Genomic DNA, 20,425 nt, shown 5'->3' on the forward strand with positions numbered 1-20,425 from the left:
TCTCCCAACTCCTAATTTCATACCCCCCACCTTTAAAACCTATGTCATTATCCATCTTTTCAACTTCTCACCCCATTATACCCCCAAATACTCTCCCAACACCTATAAATACCCCTCCCCTCCTCCCAAAAATGGTTACCAAGTCTTACTAGAAAAAAATATAATCTCAACTCATCTCTCCTCTACTCTCACTATAACCTTAAAATAAATACATACATATTCTCTCCTACTCCACTAAGAACTCAAGAGAATTCAAGAAAAGAAGATCAAGAGTACAAGGTGGGTTCGAAGTACACCCCCCTCTCTCTATCCTCTCCTTCTCCCTCTTCTAATATCCCCTCCTTCTCCTTTATTTTTATTTTAAATGAGTGGACCCCAAGGCTAAAGGTTCGTAAGGGTCATTTCTATCAATGAAATGACCCTATGATCAAGCCAAAATTAAATCCCTACTTAGGGAACAAATGCACCCACGTGGCACATTTTTCACTTTCTTTTAAAAAATAAAATGATCGAGTTATTTGAGGTTACTGCCACATGGTGGGGAGAAAAGGGTGCCTAACACCTTCCCTTTTCTCCAATCGAGTCGCTTACCCGAATCTCTAAGTTTGATCAACCTTTATCTGTTGCGAGTCACTAACACCCAAAAATGTCACTTTCCGCAAAATGTACATCGGGTGATCATTCACACCCACTTCAAACTTGAATGGTGGCGACTCCAATCTTTAGTAGATGTGACCGTCGTAATGACGAAAATCACGAAGCTACATTCATCATGTATTATGTATATATATAAAAGAAACAAATATTCTATTAAGCCTATGTGGTTTTCTTCTCGACGATATCTTCAAATATTTGTTTTTTGAATTTGTTAACATTATAATTGACTTGAAACTTGCATGATTTGGATTATGTATGTGTTAATTCTAGAATGGTGAATAGTGAATTCAAATCTAACGGACCATGCTACATATATGGATACAAACCATATGTCATATAGGGTTCTAGGCATATTTGTTATGTACAACGGGAGAATAAGACTAGAGTCATTTTACGTCACCATTGACTGTTGACCAAATCACCATTCCATGTCAATGTTATTAGAACAATAACAATGATAACTGTGGAGATTGATTTGTGATGAATCGACCTCGATTCGAATTTTATCATTAAATTCATAGAATAATAAAAAAAATATGAAAAAAAGAACATATGGGATTTTTTACGTGATTCGACAAACGTGCTTACATTCATGAGCTTGGGGAGCCGTTTCACTATAAATTGAGTTTTTATTACATAACATCTTCACTTCGGTTTCCCTCTTTCTCATTTACTCCCTCCTCTTATTTTATAATGGTCTCAAGGCCTAAAAAGAATCATAATCCTACTTAAATTACAATTGACCCTATTATCCCTTATTCAAATTAGTAATTACATAAAATGAAAAGAATCCTTTTAAATTGAGATTTTTCCTTAAAAAGATAAAGTTCTCTTCAAATGATATCACGTGCCCATTTTCAGATGGTAGACGATTTTATCCATCCACAATAACCATGCCTTAGATTCATGGAACATAAAATAGAAATCCTAGAAAATACCACATTATCACAAAGACAAAGGAGTGGAAGAGATAAGACGATATCATAATTTGGAGAAGTTCACTTGATTTCATACGTCATCGACCTCTTGTATAGATGTAGAGTTGATTGCTGCACAATCCTAGAACAAAACCAACTTCTTATGTTACTAGAACTCTCAATAAGAATAATTTAGTTGTATGCTACAATGGAGGAGCTCACATGGACGCCTAAATAAACCAAATTCATAATGTATGATAAAAACAATTGCAACCCCAATTAGAAAATATTAAAATCGAAGGTTAAGAGAAACGAGAGGAAGACAATATAATTAGATATGAACATATTTTCAATAATTGAAGATTGTGACTTTGGAAAAGGTGGGAGAGAGGAACATGACTTGTCACCTCTAACATATTTTTCATATCAAATAAGATTATAGTTTTGTAATCCTAAAGAAAAAGAAAGTCATAACTACAAATGACTTAATAGACAATTTCAAATAAATTGCATGGTATTTATTAGAGTTGTCCTATTTAATGCTTTGCAATGCACCTTATCATGTTGCATGCGGGCTTAAGAACCACAAATCTAAATAAAATCGAGGAATATTGGCCTATTATGACCTTCAAACTATATTTAATATACGACTCCTAAAACATCATATACTTGTGTAGAAACATTCATACATGGCTAGCTGACTAGATCGCCATTCTTACTAAAAATATGCAAATAATTCACAAACAACTTAAAAGCTTATATACCCATTAAATAGAAGGGAAGTTTAGTAATACTTCTTGCAAAATGAGTGTTATTGGGTTTATCTCTTGTAAAATGCAAGATTAGTTTATCTTTGACATGAAGTCAACATTCCTATTTTTATGAATTAATGATGAATCTTTTATCTTATTCAAATTTTGATTTAATAATGTTTGAAAACTCTAATTTTGTATTAATTCCAAGATTGGTGTTTGGGGTTTTGAATTAACTCCAATTTTTACTGTTATCAACAAAAATGTGTTGACTTTCAGTCAAGGTTAAACCTAACTTTGCAATCACCAATCTTGCCATGGGTATTACTAAAATCCCCTATATAGAAATATAGATACTTAGGTTCAACAAGTTGGCCTAGGTTACTGAGTAAATTCAACTCAACTCTATTAGCTACCTAGTCGGGTCAAAAATCCCCTAAATATAAATATACATACTTAGGTTCAACTAGTTGACCTTGGTTACCGAGTTAACTCAACTCAATCAATTAGGCTTTCCGGTCAAGTCAAGTACAGTACGAGAGTGGATCATTTTATATGTAACATCTCCTTAGAGCAACTTCAAAAGAATAAGGCTCTGCATCCTTTCCCAACTGCCACTTTGGAATGCTAGAAGTCTTTGAAGCCACTCCAACACATCTGCATTAGACTCTTTACTTTGAAATTTTTTGGAGAGAGAGAAAGAGTGAGAGGCAAAAAAAGAGTGTGATATTCTCGCTTTCTCTCTCTACCTGTTGGCGATAAAAAAAATGATGACAGTTGGGAGTCTTTTTATTGTAGTTGAATTTTTGTGTAGAATTTTTAAAAAATATTAAAATATTTATGAAGAGTATAGTACGATTGGAATGCAAACCCCTTGAATAGGCAAAATGACTCTCCGTAATAAAATGCCTACCAATTATGCCTAACTTGCATGGTTATTTACATTGAAATTGCTCTAATGTTTTCAAATTGGTGACATGCTCCTTGACCTAGATATTATTTTATAGACTAATGAAAACGACCCAAACATCCTTCTTTTCCACCCTATATTTTCAATTTGGTAACATGCCCTTGGCCTCAAATATTAATAAAAAATGATCAAGATCGTTGATTTTCTTCCCAAAATCAGTATCTTCGATCTTTTGAATAATATGATGATGACGATGATTGCAACAATTAAATGATAGTAGTGATGACGATGATGAAAAAGGTCGTGGTGGTGGTAACAATGATGATGGAAATAATTATGATGAAAATGATATTGGTGATGATGAGAACATCTGTGATGGTGACGATGATCACAACCTATACAATGATAATGATGAAGCATTAAATTCATTTTTATTAATTTATTATATATATATATATATATATATATATATATATATATATATATATATATAAAAAAAAAAAAAACATAAGGAGGCCATCTCTTAACTTGAAAACATAAGGAGGTATCTCACATATTGAGGAAAAAACCAAACATTGAAGCCACGTGCTGTCCACAGGGGGAGAGTTAGCGAGGCTCTTGGATTAGGGCATGGTTGATCCAAAACCGATCCAATACATTATTTAAACGGATATCTAATGAAACTCAAATTCTCCATTCATATCCAAAGTTATTTGATCTGATTTCGGATCTGATCCGACTCGTTGACAAAATAATGAGGGCATTTTAGTAAATATAGGTAATAGTTATCCTAAAAGGATAATGGTATATAAATGATTGGAATAGGGCTCAAATCCACAATGGATAAGGGCTTAAAAAGTGTTAAAACAAAGAATAGTTCCGTATTTTGTGGGGATACGTATCTTAAAAAGAAAAATCATGATGGACACGACACGTAGTCAGCCTCAATCAATATTGCTCTAATCCCTATTGGATTTGGATTCGGATCCGGATTCAGGTTGATTTGGTATTAATCTGAAAAGGATTGGATAAAATTATAACTCTTATCGGATTGGGTTTTATCAATCTCAATATTAGGATCCAATAACATCAGATTGAGTCGGGATTAGGTCAACCTCGATTTGATATACAGAATTTGAATAATTTCACATATATAATCAAAATATAGTATATAATTATATACTTTCTTACAATTTATCGGATTGAGATATGATTGATCTAGAAACGATCCGATAAGATATTGAACCTTATTAGATCAGATTTTATTGGAATCCATATCAAGACCCAAAGTTATTTATTAGATCAGAATTCGGGTATGATCCGACCCATTGACAGGCCTTTTAGGTATTGCTCACGACAGGATCTGAATTGGCTTAATGTTAAATGAGGAACACCGAATTCCGAATTAGTAGGATGGTTTAAAAAAATGGACCAAAACTTGAGGATCCAAACCATCTGAACACGATCCGTTCATCATTTCAGTAAAACACAAATCAATAACAACTATATGATCCATCTTCACTATCATGAAGTCGCATAATTATTATTAGGCCATCTGTACCTCAGATTCAAAATATGAGTGAAACCGACTTTTTACCTCTCTGAGTTTTACCCAAACATTAATTCAAATAGTAAAACTCAAATCTCCAGCGTCTCTTTTTGAGGCCAAAAATAATAAAAGAAAGTGACAATGACAAAACAATAATTTTTTTATATATATAAAACACCCTTACTCTTTACTCCTCACACATTTTTTTTTTTTATAACTTCTCGTCTCACACATCATTCTCCCATTTTATTTTAGTTTGAAATTCTATATTTTATAAGTTTACTTTTTTATCTTTATCTTTTCTTTATTATGTTAATTGTATTTTTAAGTAATGGATTATGAATATTCAATGTTTGAGGATTCTCCAAATTTGGATAAATCAAATAGAGAAGAAATAATTTTTCAAAGTGGACGGATTTGTGGTAAATTCTTTAGTGTGGTGAAAGATGAAGCACTTTGTAGAGCTTGGTCGATCGTCTCCCAAGATCCAACTGTAGGTAATACTCAAACCATGTCAGTGCTTTGGGATCGTATTCATATTAACTTTTCTTTCCAATCGAATGTTGAACAAAATATAACAAGTATTTCATTATTTCATTGTTGGTCTTTAATTGAAAAGACGATGAACAATTTTTTTTGTTTTTATGATCAAGTGCAAATGAGAAAACAAAGTGGAATTGGAGAAGTGGATAAGGTATTTATTTCAAATTTTAAATGTTAATTTTATCTATTTATTTTTAGATCGGTGAGGCTAAACAAATGTATCATACTATAAATGAGATGAAACTAGAACACATTGCAAGAAATCTACCATCCAAGCTTCTTCTCCCTCCAACTCCAAGTACTTTAATATCTCTTTAACTCAGATTTGGATATAAATCATTAGTCTTTAAGAGATAAATTAAAACGGCCCATTAGTAATAAGGCCGAGAAAGAAACATGAATGAAGAAAACAATCAATGAAGTCAAATATGACGGTTTGGTAGCAAAAAAAAAAAAAAAAAAAACTTGTAGATACTTTGGTAAATATGTCCCTTCAAAATATGAAACGGGAACAACAAAAGATTGTAGATCATCAGAGTAAGATTAAAAATAACGATGATAAATGAAAGAGAATAGAGAAATAAGGATCATAAAATCATATCGATGGACTACACGATCAACTTAACTCCTATGCAGAGATCCTACTACGAATATCTTCAACAATAAATTATTACTTGAAATGAAAATAATAGGTCTTGAATATTTTAGGTTTAGTTTTATCTTGCATTATTTTATCTATCATTTTAATAGTTGTTTAATTAATTAGTATAATATTCTATATTTTAATGGGTAAAATGTTGGAAATTCTAATAACTTTATTGATAGGAAAATGGATTAGGGAAGGAAAAATTGATAGGAAAATAGATTTTGGAGTAGGGAGGAAAAAATTTAGAGGAAAAGGAGAATTGAGAGGGAAATTTTTAGAGGGTATGAAAAATTAAGAGGGAAACTAGAGGAAAGATAAGTGGGAGAAACAAATTTTGATGAAAAATGAAATAAATGTGTATTGGGGATAAGATGTGAATTTTTACAAAAGATTTGAGTAAAAACTGAAGATTTCCATTGGAGGAGCTCCATATTAAATGAAGTTTTTACTTAATTTTTTTGCTAAAATTTGAGTAAAATTTTGAGTCATGGTTGGAGATGCTCTTGGGTAGAAGATGAAGGTATTTTCTAATGGAATACTTTCGAAAAAATTATAAAATAATTATTTATTTCTTTTACAAATTAAATCTAACATGTATTCAAAAGTTTTGAACTCCAATTAATTGATAGTTTCATACTAGGGAAGGGAACGAGCGTGGTAAGTAAGGATTCCTCAAAACTTGCACATTTTTTTACTTGCCAACATAATATTAAAATTTTTATTTAATGATATTTTGTAATTAAACAAAAGATCACTAATGTGAATTTGGATCAAGAATACTACCTCTTCTTTCATTATAATAGGAAATCTTTATCATCCATAAAAAAAATAGACAAATATAATAAAAGTGATATGACATTGAAGATAATCATTTGTGAGTGTGCTAGTACAAACTACAATAGTGTTTTGGGATAATTTTTCAGAAGTATTTTCCGTGTTTCCATCGTGAGGAAGTGCTTCTTGGATGAAAATATACAATTTGTTTTAAATTTCAACCTCCTCTTTTAACTTTTTGTAGATGCATTTTGGATAAACACTTTTAACTTTCAACAAGAAGTTTAATGTCGAACGGATTTTTTCGTCATTTTATCCATATCTTTATAATAAAATATAATGATGGGTCATACTCTTTTATATCTTACTAGTCTGTAATTACAATTTTGCGGGATATAAAGATTGAGACAAATGAGTAGAGTTTACACAATCTCATTCATTGTCTTTCATCTTTTTCCCTATTTTTAAGAAAATCTTTCAACTTTATCCCATTTTTATAATAAAATACAATTGTAGGTCCCACTCCATCTACAATTATAGGAGATAAACATCCCCTCCAACTATAGGTTTGGAGCGTGGTCCACATGATCCACCTCATTCCTCTTGACACCCTTCAACTTTTATATAAGAAAACAAAATTGTGGGGTCCACTTTATCCGGTTAGGATAAAAATCCCATCTAATTATAGTTTTTGTGAGATCCACTTTATTGCCTTTCCTACTCACCTATTTTAACTTTACTATATTTTCTTTTTTTACTCTTTTAACTCACTTTATTATTTTTCATTTTTTATCTTTTAATCTCAAATTTTTTTAAATAATATCCCCTACCTTTTTTTTTTTTTCCTACTTTTACCCCCTTAATCCCAAAGAGGATGTTTGTGTTATAGGCACGAGTGAACTTTAGTTTATATAATAAATTACAACTATAGGTCCCACTCCATCTACAATTATGGGGGACAAACATTCCCTTCAACTATAATTTTTGAGTAGGTCCACACTATCCATCTAATTCCTCTTGACCCCCTTCAATTTTAGTATTTTTTCTTTTCTCCTCCCATTCGTTTTTAACAATATCCCCCCAATTTTACTATCTTTTCTCTTTTACCTTTTTTGTCAAACTAAATTATTTTTCTCTTTTACCCCTAATTCCAAAGACGATGCATGTGACGTAGGTGCAAACGAACACTAGTCTTTCAATAATATACACTCCTTCACCTTTATTATTTTTTCTCTCCTACCCATTTTTAATAAGACTCTTCTAAGTTTATTATTTTTTATCTTTTACCCATTTAATCCAAAGAGGATGTTGTGCACTAGGCATGAGAAAACTCCTGTATATATTATCAAAATTATTATTTTTTCTTTGGATGTATACGACTTATATTCTCTTGAGTTATCATTGCACACCAAGAAATGACATTTTGTCACCGTCGTCCATTGTCAACATCTCCAATGTAAAATAACAAATATTTTTGATATTTTTTAAACAAAAACATAACAATCAAGTATTTTTTTCTCAATAATCTCTTACTAAGGGGTGCACTTTGAGAGGGGGGGTTCAGAAAGTAAAGAAAAGAAGAGATAAAAAATACAATAAAATAAAAAAGAAAATGCAAGGACTGATCTTTGAAACATTTTAGTGCAAAATTCACACAAAAAGAATGTAGGCTTTATGTTCCAAATGTCTAGGACGGCCTAAAATGAATGTACGGCTGAGATGGAAAGATGTTCCCATAAGAGAAAGAGAAATTAATGCTTAGCGAAATTTCAACTGTAGATTTGACAATATTGTAGAGAATCTCGAGGACATTCATCACTTGTAATGACTTTGACATTAAATTGCCTTCACGCTTCACCTAACCGTATAATAAGAAAGTAAAGAGCGGATTGTAAAAAATAAATTATATACATACCCTTCACGTTTTGGTGAAAATCTGAGATATCCCTTGACCTCAATCAAATCTTATAGTATAATGCAAAATGACTTAAATGCCACAATTGCTTCCATCATATAGTAAAAACTCCTTTACAATTCTATCCCAAATCATTCATATAATCTTTTAAGAGTCCGACTAACTTGACTAACTTAGTAAGATTTCAAATCTTACTAAATGTCATTCACCCACGTGGATTATTACATTGGCAGTCCAATACCACATGCTTCTAGATTTCATGGAAAAACTTAGATTATATATATATATATATATATAGGGTCAGGTTCAAGGGCCATCTGAGAAAACATGTAAGAAACCTTTCGTTTTTAATAAAATTTTAAAATATGAGTTAGAAGTTTTGGATTGAGCTGATTTTTTGTGAGGATGATCTCTATGATGGGAAGATCATCCACAAAAAAAATCAGCTCAATCTGAAACTTCTAACCCTATTAAAAGTGATTTAGAATGTGGACCGTCGATTTTTTATCACTTTTTATCACTAATTTGTAATCACTTTTGATGGATTTAGAAGTTTCTGATTGAGCTGATTTTTTGTGAGGATGATCTTCTCATCATAGTGACCATCCTTGCAAAAAATCAGCTCAATCCAAAACCTCTAACCCTTATTTTGAAAAACGAAAGGTTTCTTATATGTTTTCTCAGATGGCCCTTGAACCGCCCCCATATATATATATATATATATATATTTTTTTTTTTTTTTTTTGAGCTCGATCAAAAGGTGTTGAAAATGGATGGTTATCAAACTCTCAAATTTTAAATTAAAATTTAACAATAAAAAACAAATCTTTTTTTCTTTTATCAAAATCTTTCTTTCGAAGTTCTTAGAATTTCGTCCTTTACATCTTTGTGGTATCGAATCATGTTTTTCAATGCCACAAGGCGATGCGGTCAAGAAACTTTCCTTACTAAGTTATTAAGGATTTTTTTTTTCCATCTTATAAATATTTTTACATCTACTTCACTTTCAAACCTCAAGAACATGATAGGATTTCGAAAGAAGTAGAAGACAATGGGATTTTGGTGATACGAACAAAATCAATACACTTAAAGGTGTTGAAAACTAAAACCCATATTTCTTTGAGATCGTTACATATGATTCTATTGCTCTGCTAATGATGTTCACGATGATCCAATATTTGACGTTTTCACTCTAGATTGTCCATTCGTCCCTTCCACTGATGTCGGTGTCTTTCTTTTTGAGCCCCCTAATCACTTTTTGTAAAATTTGAACTCAAGAAATAAAAATATTAAATGGTACGACTCCAATAAATACACTAAATATAGTTAGATATTAGTGGTGCGAAAAGTTTAGTCTATCTCTTTCAGGTTGTAACATATGGGTAGAAAAATTAAGAGCTTTTTCTTCAATACGGTAAAGTGTAAATTGAAAATGATGGAAAAGATGAATTTCAATAAAAAAAAATGTCACAGGTATTCGATTGAGATGTTGAAGATTTAGACAGTTGAGGTCATTTTTCATAAAAATCACATTAAACTAACTATTTAAAAAAAAAAAAAAAAAACCCTCTAATATACTATCTGATGTGGAAAGTGCATATATTGGACTGTTCCACATCAGTTGAGTACATATTAATGCCTTTTTGGGCTGTTTATTATTTTTCATAGCTTAAGTACTATGAGTAGACCTCTAAGTCTAGGGGGGCATGTCAACAGGGTATCTCAAATATCCACTAAAACATAGAGGGTATGTCTCAATCACCTTAGTAAAATAAAAGGTAAATTATATTTTCACCCTCTATAATTTGATATACTTTTTTGTTAACTCCCTAATATTTTGACAATTACACTTACCTCTTTTAAACTTATCTAACGGGTTCACTTATCCACCTTCCGTCTACTTGTCGTCAATCGAACGGTTAAAAATTGAATTTCTTTTTTCTATAAAAATTATTTTTTATTTTTTTAAATATTATTTTTTTCTATGAACAAAACTATTTTTGTGAAAAAATGAATTTTTTTATGATTTGTGAATGCTTATTCAAGAACATTTTTATAGTTTAAAATTCAAATATTTTTTTATAAAAAAATAAATAAACTGAGAGGGTAAAATAACATCTCAACTTTAACACCGTATGTAAAAGAGGAAGTAAGTGTAAATGTCAAAATGTTAGGGGGTTAGCATAGAATTATAATAAATTACAGGGGTCAAAGTATAATTTACCTTAAAATAAAATAAAATAAAAAAGAAAGAGAAAAAACGGAGCCATGGAAATGGAATCTGGATGGATCGGGTCAAGAATCCAAAGATTTGAAAGCGAGAGATCTCCGTTATTATTTAGCTCTTCTTCTTCTTCTTCTCTCTCTCTCTTTCTGTCTGATTTCTATAAAATCTAAAACAACAAGACGTTTTGATCCATCGAAGTATCGATTTTCGATTCGACCTGAGAATTGGAAGCAATCGATAATGGTGGAGAATTTGCAGAGAAATCCGTAATCGATCCATTTGAAGATCTCCTGTTTTAGCAAGTCGTAAGGTCTCTCTGCATGCGAAATCTATTACTGATCGCTCTCTCTCTCTTTCTCTACCAATTAATCAATCTGTGTTTCGATTCTGTTTGAAGTTGAAGGATTAATTTCGATTTGTTTATTATTTTTTTTCGTGGATTTCTGGCTGGGAAGTAGTTCTTGCTGAGAATCCACGCTGGATCTCGTGAGCTAACATCAAGATCTGTGAGAATTGAAGTAAGTGAGACTCTGGTGGAGAATTGAAGCTCAATTCTTGAGAAAACAAATTGGGGGAACAGGTAGAGAATCGAGATTGAAGAATTTTGTTGTTTTTGGGATCGACACCAGTTTATTCTTCAACAGAATTTCAGTTGCTTGGATTGAATTTCAGTTCTCGAATCTATTGGTTCATCAATCGATTTTGATTCTCTCTTCAGATTTTTCTCTGCGTTAAAAAAGAGGTTCAAATTAGTAAGAAAGAGAGGACTTTTGAGAATTCAGATCTGTTCTTTATAGATGCTTTTATAAATTTCTATTTTTGGAGACTAAAAGGCAGTTAATAAGGGAATAAAAAAGTGACTTTTCGAATCGATTATGGTTTAGTGTTCTTCAGAATCTCCCTTTCTTTGCATTATGGATTAAAAGCTTGCTAACCAATGGGATCAGATTCGATCTGATTTAATGTTTTAAGGGGGAATAGGGGGAAATTTTGGATAATTAGGAGAACAAAAGGGGGGAAATTCTGGATTTGTTTCTAACAGAACCATCTGTTGAAAAATAGGGGCTGTAACAGTCTTGTTGGTCTGGAGTGCATACTTAACATTATCAGGGCCCTTAGGATGGGTTCCTGCTTAACGGTGGATGGGAGGAGTTCACTCCCCTATTCTCCGTCTACCTCGACGGGGGCCAAGAAACAGAGGAGGAACACAAAGAAGAAGAAAGGGTTGCATAGCTCTTCTTTTGATTCCAAAAGGGAAGAACAACTACTCAGAATTCCTGGTAGGATGTTCTTGAATGGAGCCAGCGAAGTTGCTTCGCTGTTTACTCAACAAGGCAAGAAAGGGACCAACCAGGATGCCATGATCGTCTGGGAGGTTTGCTTCATTCTCATCTCAATGTGCAATCTTTACCATTTCGTATGGATTATTTTCTATGTTAAATTCTTCTATTGGGTTCTTCAGTATGTTCAAATTGTATATTTTCTATGGTATTTTGCTTATAGTTTTAGTAGAATTGGGGAGTTTCAACCCAATTAATAAAGTTATTATTGGGTTAGGGGAGTTAGATTGGTTAATTCAGATAAATCCGGAAAAGTTTCAAAAAAATTTGGGAGAATTTCAGGAAGTTTTTGGGTTTATTTGAATGATAATTTTTTGAGTTTCTTCCCCAAAAAATCATCTTGTTCTTTAGATTTAAAGGTTGAAAAAGATAAAATATTGAGGTTAAAGGGTAAATTTTTTGTTCTATTGGGCAATAAATTGGCAAATTGCTGATTAATTTGCCAATTCACTGATTTAATTGGCTAGTCATTCAGTGATTTTTTCCAAATTTATCAAAAAACTCAGAGAATTTTATGATTGATTGGAGATAGCTCCCCTGCCCTTTTATTTGAACAAATGTTAAAGGGTGAACTGTACCTTTTGACTTATATGAGCTGGTAGTTTACTTCTCTTACCTTTACATCTCAATCGTGGGTTTTGATGTTTTAATGTTTTAGCATATTATCTGTTTATTATTTGTTACTTCTTAGTATGAATGGCATGTCTTCTTTGTCATGTACAGTGATACATTTTTCAAATATTTAGGAGATACTGCTTTACAGTCCTGGGAATGCCATTTGCTAATAAATTGATAGCAGTTTCCAAACTTCTCCCTGGGTTCTGTGGTATCTTTCTGACTTTCCATCAAACATATTTTTTTCAGTCGACAAACCTGACGTCTTCCTTTGTTTCTCTGTTGCTTTCATCAATATGATTCTGATATCAAGTAATGAAAACTTGTCTCTCTTCCTTTCTCTTTCCTAAGAATGTTACTCAGGCTATTCCTGCAAATCATTTCGTGCATTTTAAGTTTCTTACTAGGTTTCTATGTTATGGTTTTGCTTCTGTTTTTCACTATTTCTTTCCAGGTTGCATTGTAATCTTATGTCAATGTTTCAGGGTTTCTGCTAATACAGGAATTAGTCATCTGTTCTTTTTTGTTTATTTTTCTTTTGGTTTAATCTTTTAGATGAGAGGATTCTAATATATAACTTGGCTTCAGTTATCATCACCTGCCATCTTTAGTTTCAAATATTGAATCATCACTTTCCCCATGTTTTTGCCATACCACGAATACAAACAAACCAGTTACCTCAGAAAATGATGTTTTTGTATATCCAGAATTTCGGTTCAAGAACAGACACAGTCTTCTGTGGGGTTTTTGATGGCCATGGTCCATTTGGCCATATGGTTGCAAGGAGAGTAAGGGACTCTCTTCCTCTGAAACTCAGTGCTCACTGGGAAGTAAACTTAGACAGTGACGATGCGTTGAAGGAGAACTGTAGCAGCGCAATGGGAAGCATGAACTCTGAAGAAACTGCCTCTTTATGTGCCGATGAGGAATCTGGGGTCCTCATGGGTCTTGAAGAAAAGGAGAAGCACTCAGAGGTCTTTCTGACACTGAAAGAATCATTTCTGAAGGCTTTCCAAGTTATGGATAAGGAACTGAAAATGTACCCATATATCGATTGCTTCTGCAGTGGGACAACTGCTGTTACCATGGTCAAACAGGTAATTATTTTTAGAGTCCAACCAGCCTTTAAGGGTCCTTGGGCTCAACTTGTAGCCATCCAAAACCATGATCCGATGCTTCAGGGTTGTAGAGTAGAAAATTCTATGAACTTTGAAAAGATAAAATTCCAAAAAAAGGTTATTCTTCACTATTGAATTTTAATTTTAAATTTGGAAGTTAGGTGGAAGTTCGGTAGCCGTCCATTTTCAAAACCTTGGATCAAGTTGAAAAGATATATATAAGGTCGGGATTTGTAGACAAAGTGTTTTGTCCTATATGGGCTAAAAGTTTAGGAATGGCCTAATTTTACGTGAGGTGATCTCTATAGTGAGGAAATAATCCTAAAAAAAGAGCCCATTCTGAAATTTCTAACCCTAGTTTACAAGTAGAAGAATTGTTGACCATCAATTTTTACCGTTAGTTTGTAAACCACTTTTCATGGGGTTAGAAGTTTCGGAATGGGCTGACGTTTTGTGAGGATGATCTCCACACCATAGAGATCATACCTCACAAAAAATCAGCCTATTCCGGAACTTTTTAGTTATATACGACAATACTTTGTCTACAGTTTGTCTACCGAACACTGTTTGTATGTATGTATATTTGGATCTGAGTTTTTCCATGGAATCTAGAGGGCTGCGGTGTTGGATTGCCAATGTGGTAATCCATTTGAGAAAAACTACCCTTGGTAAGGCTTAAAATCTTACTATGTTGGTAAGGAAAATGTTAGTGTTATTTTTATACTTGATTTTGTTAGGTTGCATTTATTGTTTTGTCAATCATAAATACCTTCACTATTGTTGTGTAGGGTCAGGATCTTATTATTGGAAACATTGGGGACTCAAGAGCCGTACTGGGGACAAGGGACCAGGATGACTCTCTTATTGCAGTTCAGTTGACTGTAGACCTCAAACCAAATCTACCAGGTATATCTCCTTTCCCTCTTAATGTGGTTGATTTCTCGCATGCATCTGAAAATATTATTGTTTTGTCGTCCCTTATGTTCTCTGTATCTGCACTTTTCGCCACTGAAAATAACAACTGGTCACCTGCCCTAAAAAGGTTAAAGAGTTCCTAAAAGATTAGGCTATGCTGTCAGGCGCAAACACAAATAGTTACCTGAAATATAATCTTTTAATTTAGAAATAAAATTTAATCCAATAGAGTGAAAACGAAATTTGATAAAATATGATTATTGTACACCAAAGGAAGAAATCATGTGTTCTGATGGGACTTGGGAGGCATGACATATTTACGGTGGAGATTTATGTGACGTGATTGTTTGGAGAATAGGGAGCAGTTCAAATAAGCAGGGATATAGATTGGAATGTAATTGGGAAATGTGATGCAGGCTTATACACTAGAATTTTCCACCCGTCAAGAGTCTTGGGTCGTTTTTTTTAAGACATACAATAGGGAGATGTATATCTCGTTTTCTTCCCATCATTTTCTCATTCATCCTTTCTCAAGTTCCTCTTCCTTTTGAAAATTTGAGTAATTATAGCTTTCTTAATTGTGGGAACTCTAACAAGAGGAACTTGAAACTGAAAGTTCGATTAAAATCCAACTTGACTATGTTCGAAACTTGGAACACATTGAATAAAATCCATATGCACAAGATCATTTATATTGAGACAAACGTCTACCTTAACTTCTAATTTGTGGCATAATTTTTTTTTCCACGTTATGCATATTTAACAGATTTTCTCTCCAATTTTTCATTATTGTTCTCCACATGCTTTCTCACTATTATAAAGTGCCTCTTTTGACATGGAAACATGTGTCGGCTTCAGACTCAAACACAAAATATTACACTCCCCATGCGTGGGAAAAACATGAGGAATGCAACTGGAAACATTGCCCACCAAAAACTGCAATCAGGATGCATTTGAATTTATTTTATATTCTATACACTTCAGGTTTTTTTTGGAGCTTCTTTTTCTTTCTAGGAATTCTAAAGTGGTCTAAACTCATGCAAGTATTCAGCCATATTTGTGTCCTTTATTGTGGCCTGTGGGGTTGAACATGATGGATATGTCATGCCTATTTTGGTACAAAAATGTGTCATGCCTATTCAACAAGGGATTCTTCACTATCTTTTTTTTTGATAACTAGGGTTTCTTCACTATCATTGTTTATTGATTGGTTGTGGATTGATCTCATAAAGAATTAAAGTCAATTGGCCTAATTTATAGCTAGACAATTGTTCGGTCAGTATAGGCACTATTAAAAGATTTCTTAGACTAACAATGATTTAGACAAACCAAAGTAACTAGATCCATAGCATCTAGATCTATTTTTTCCTGCAGTAGTACTACATAAGTGAGTTCGAGCCAAAGTTTGGATTTCATGTATATGCAGTGGCTCCCATTTTGGCTAAAGTATTTCCATAAATAAATGATAAGAATTTGCCAAGCGCCATTAGTCCTTCAAATGAGGCAGTTGGAGATTCATTGGAGAGGGAACCAGGGGATGCTGTATTTTTGTAACTTGCGAGTTCTCCGGAGTCGGGACAGACGACACCCATTGCTTTGGTTTCAAAATCATTTCCTATCTCGTTTCTCCTAATATTTCCAACTCGTTTCCCATTCCCTTCGTTAGGTATAATTTTTAGGGGCCTAAACCTATTCCTATTTCTATTTCTTACACTCTTTCAAGCACTTCGTTTTTTTTTCTCTGGCAAATATGAATGACTCATGTATTTAGTTATTTGTTAAATTAATTTTTTTTTTCTTTTCTTCATATATGAATTTTGTGTTGAGATCATGTGACCTTATATAAGCTGTACAAATAACGGACACTGATATCAAAGCTCCTCTGTTAAGGTAATGCAATTTGATCTCCTTGCAAGACACATTATATAAGAATATGATATTGTAATCATTATCTTCTACATTTCAGCCCAAATATTAGTTCAACAGCATGAATCCACCATTCAACTTTCTCTTGAACCATATTTTTAGTCAATGCACATCCCCTTTTTATTTTTTCTTACTACCTACATCCACTTTTTTTTTCCATCTTCTCACCTTTGTTAGTGCCTTAAACTTGATATTAGAATTTATCAAAAAGAATAATTTGTTTTCCAGCAATTTTTGATGGCCAATCGGGTATAGTAAAGTTACTATATGTCACATCAATGCCTGCGTTGTAGGATGTGACATCATAACATTAAGCATGTCATGATTAATCTCATGTCATTATTCAAAATTTATTGAAGTACCAATGAGAGTGAAGATAAAGAAATGTTGATTCATGTGGTTTGGTTAAGTGCGACAACTACAATCTTATGTTCAAATTGCTGTTGTGCAGTACGTATCAAATATGAAAAAATATTTCTGAAGTGTTTTAACTCTTTTTCCTCCGCTTAATCTTATTAGAGGAAGCAGAGCGGATCAAGCGATGTAGAGGGCGCGTTTTCGCTCTTCAGGATGAACCGGAGGTCGCTCGAGTTTGGCTGCCAAACAATGACTCCCCTGGCCTGGCGATGGCCCGAGCTTTTGGAGATTTCTGCCTCAAGAAATATGGTTTAATCTCTGTGCCTGATATTTCATATCGACGCCTCAATGAGAAGGATGAGTTTATAGTGTTGGCTACAGATGGGGTAAGAGAACTGAAAATTTTACTTACTTTTAGTTCTTTTCAAGTTCATTATCCACGTAAATTCTGTGATTCACAATGGACAATTAAATAAGAATAGTTTAGCCTTTAATTCTACTTGAAGAAAAATTCTCTTCTAAATGCATAAAACTTTATTTCTTTGATGTCATATGGTATTGTTTTAGTTTCTTCCATGGTCCTCTCTCTCTCACCACACACACACACACACACACACACAAAATGTACCTTCGTTTTGTTTTTTTGATAGATGAAGACATATTTTTATAAGTGGTCGTCGACAAAGATACAACTAGAAAACCAAAACAGGAAAACTAGGCAGATGGAAGAGAAGTATTCTTTGAAGATTCAATCTACCTTATTCTCTCCCCACTCTTTATTTTACACAAAGTCAATAGCCCTCCTCTCTGTTCCTTCTATTCTCTATCTCCTTGAAATGGGCTCGAATGCAGGTGACCTAGGTATTGACTTACTAATTTCGTCAAGACCCTTACTGGTTAATAAATGGATCAGGTTTTGGCTAGGTTTTTTAGGACACGATTATAATGCTTCCATTTAAAGTTTGACAAACCCTTAATCAGAAGAGTCAGCTATTTACAGGACCTGCCTTTGGTTTTATTTAGGATTGACGTTTGGCTTCTTTTCGTTTATTTTAATTGACATTGAGCACTGAATACTGAATAGTCATTTTCAAATGCTATTATCACCAAATCATTCATTCTGAGTTGCAATCATTATGCAGTTATCATAGTTGGACTGACAGGTGTTTGGTGATCTTTGCTGTGTAAGATCACGCTCAAGTGAGCCTGGATCACTCAATGATATATACATTTTTGACTCGGTTTCTTAGCAGGTATGGGATGTGCTATCAAACAAGGAAGTGGTTGACATAGTAGGCTCAGCTCCGACATGGTCCACCGCATCACGAGTCCTGGTGGAGTCAGCCGTGCGAGCCTGGAGGTTGAAATACCCAACCTCCAAGGTCGATGACTGCGCTGTGGTCTGTCTCTTTCTAAAGTCCAATCTAAACCATCCCAAATCTGAAGAACAGCCAGCATCAATAGACGACAATGACGACAACGACGATGAGGAGGTCCCATTGGGACTAGCTGAGTTGGATCGATCAGGAACCGTACGAAGTACCGAGATTCTGCTAGATGATGAAGAAGCCTCAAAGCAGGAATTATTTGAAGGCGTCGCACGTGTGAACACACTGCTGACTCTACCCAGGTTTGTTGCCAGAAAGGAGGAGAAAGGCTCGCTGACTCCGTAGAAGAGGCTAGGCTGGAAAGTGAAGGAGGAGTTATTATTGGTTGGGATTATCTTATTATTATGATTGCTATTCTTCTTAATTTCTCTTTTTTCATTGTAGTAGTGTGTACTGATGGTTTCCCTTTCTGCAGAAATGAAAAGAAAAGAAAAGTGGGGAGGAGTGGGGGGGATTGTTATTTGATTTAGGATCGGAAAGGTGGCCCCGGCTTTTTATTAGTGTGTCTGGGGAATCCATCCTCCTTTCTCCTGGCTCTCAAGCGGTGTGTAGAATTGGAATTTTTGTAAAATCCAACTCCGTGTTTTTTTTGTTTTTTTGGTTTTGTGTGTGTGATGATTTGTTCTCATTATGTTAAATAATATTGTGGAGTTTTAAGGTCTCCTCTGAGTTCCATGGATGAATTTTTTTTTTTTTTAAACTTGGAATTCATGATATTTATCAAGTTACTTTAATGGAATTTCCTTCCCCAATTGAAAAATTAGTTTAGAAATATTCATGTTAAATGTTTTTACTAAAATTACTTAGACATCAATATTAGACTCTCTTATGTTTTTAAACCTTCATCTTCAACCTCTAAACCAATCTTCTTCAATCGAGATTTTCTCTCCAAAACCAGTCATCCTTAACAAGTAATGTTTTCAGAAATACACTAAAGAAGATAGGGTTGAATATGAGGTTTAAGGGTTATTGGCTTGAGGGACAAAATTTAGGACAAGGGGGCACGTTAGTTATCAATTTGATCTCCTCATTACTGACCAAAAGTAAGTAAGTGTGTGTGTGCGTGTGTGGCTAAATCACCCAATTATTTATTAAATAAAACCCTATTATTTATTATTATTTTTAATAATATTTAAAAAAAAAACTTTATGATTAATGTTATTAATCTATGGACCAATCCGTTCACCTATCTAAAAGCATTTTTTATATTATTTTTAAAAAAAATTTCATTACTGAAAAGAAGAATGCTGAAGTGACCTCAAGATTGAAAACGACAGATGCTTTTCCTCAAGATACGAGTGAAAAAGCATCTATGGTTCGATGTGCGATATGAGGTCAAATTTGTGGTCACTCCAGCACGACAAAAAAAAAAAAAAAAAAATGTATAATATCTCTATCTAAGTAAGCAATGTTACTAGTTAAATAACACATGCGTCCCACGCGGCTTTTTATTCGACAGGAATAGGTGAAACAATTTTATTATTATAATTAAAATAAAACATCTTCTATTTCTATCGTTAAAGGTGATTTGTACATAGCTCTACATGCTTTGTTGAATATTGTGATACCTCTCCACGTTTTTCAAACTGATTACGTACGCCCGTTAACCTCGGCCAACACTCACAGACTAACAAAAATTTCCTAAACGCTCTCAGCTTCAACCTTTAGCCAAAGATCTTTTTTTTTTTTATATATATAAATTTTTGTTCAAAAAATATATCATTTCAAGCTCTTAAATCTCAAAAGTAAGTTATTTTTAATCAATTCAACATTGTCTTCTAGGCATAATGATAAGTTTTGGGCAAAAAATTAACGATTTTTGTAAAGGTCAAATTTGTGATAAATTGATTGTAGTCACAATCCCATTCTTAAACTC

The 20,425-nt window shown here is 33.3% G+C and overlaps 1 protein-coding gene across 1 annotated transcript; it reads left to right on the forward strand.

The window, feature by feature from the left end:
• The first annotated feature begins 11,010 nt into the window (after window positions 1-11,010).
• Window positions 11,011-18,873, forward strand: LOC147396626 (putative protein phosphatase 2C 33). Its single transcript, XM_086451609.1, has 5 exons — window positions 11,011-12,265; window positions 13,553-13,942; window positions 14,752-14,869; window positions 17,324-17,547; window positions 18,415-18,873. The coding sequence occupies exons 1-5, from the start codon at window positions 12,011-12,013 to the stop codon at window positions 18,832-18,834; spliced, it is 1,407 nt and encodes a 468-aa protein (XP_086307735.1). The 5' UTR covers window positions 11,011-12,010; the 3' UTR covers window positions 18,835-18,873.
• Window positions 18,874-20,425: the final 1,552 nt, after the last annotated feature.

Source organism: Akebia trifoliata, chromosome 8 (assembly GCF_017979445.1).
Source record: "Akebia trifoliata isolate Shusen 1 chromosome 8, ASM1797944v1, whole genome shotgun sequence".
In the NCBI taxonomy this organism is placed as follows: Eukaryota; Viridiplantae; Streptophyta; class Magnoliopsida; order Ranunculales; family Lardizabalaceae; genus Akebia; species Akebia trifoliata.

What these genes read in the sequence shown, in the direction of transcription:
- LOC147396626 (XM_086451609.1), top strand. Translation starts at nt 12,011, where the DNA reads ATGGGTTCCTGCTTAACGGTGGATGGGAGGAGTTCACTCCCCTATTCT. An exon ending in ATGCCATGATCGTCTGGGAG is followed by an intron (nt 12,266 to 13,552) that starts GTTTGCTTCATT and finishes TTGTATATCCAG; the next exon opens with AATTTCGGTTCAAGAACAGA. An exon ending in CTGTTACCATGGTCAAACAG is followed by an intron (nt 13,943 to 14,751) that starts GTAATTATTTTT and finishes ATTGTTGTGTAG; the next exon opens with GGTCAGGATCTTATTATTGG.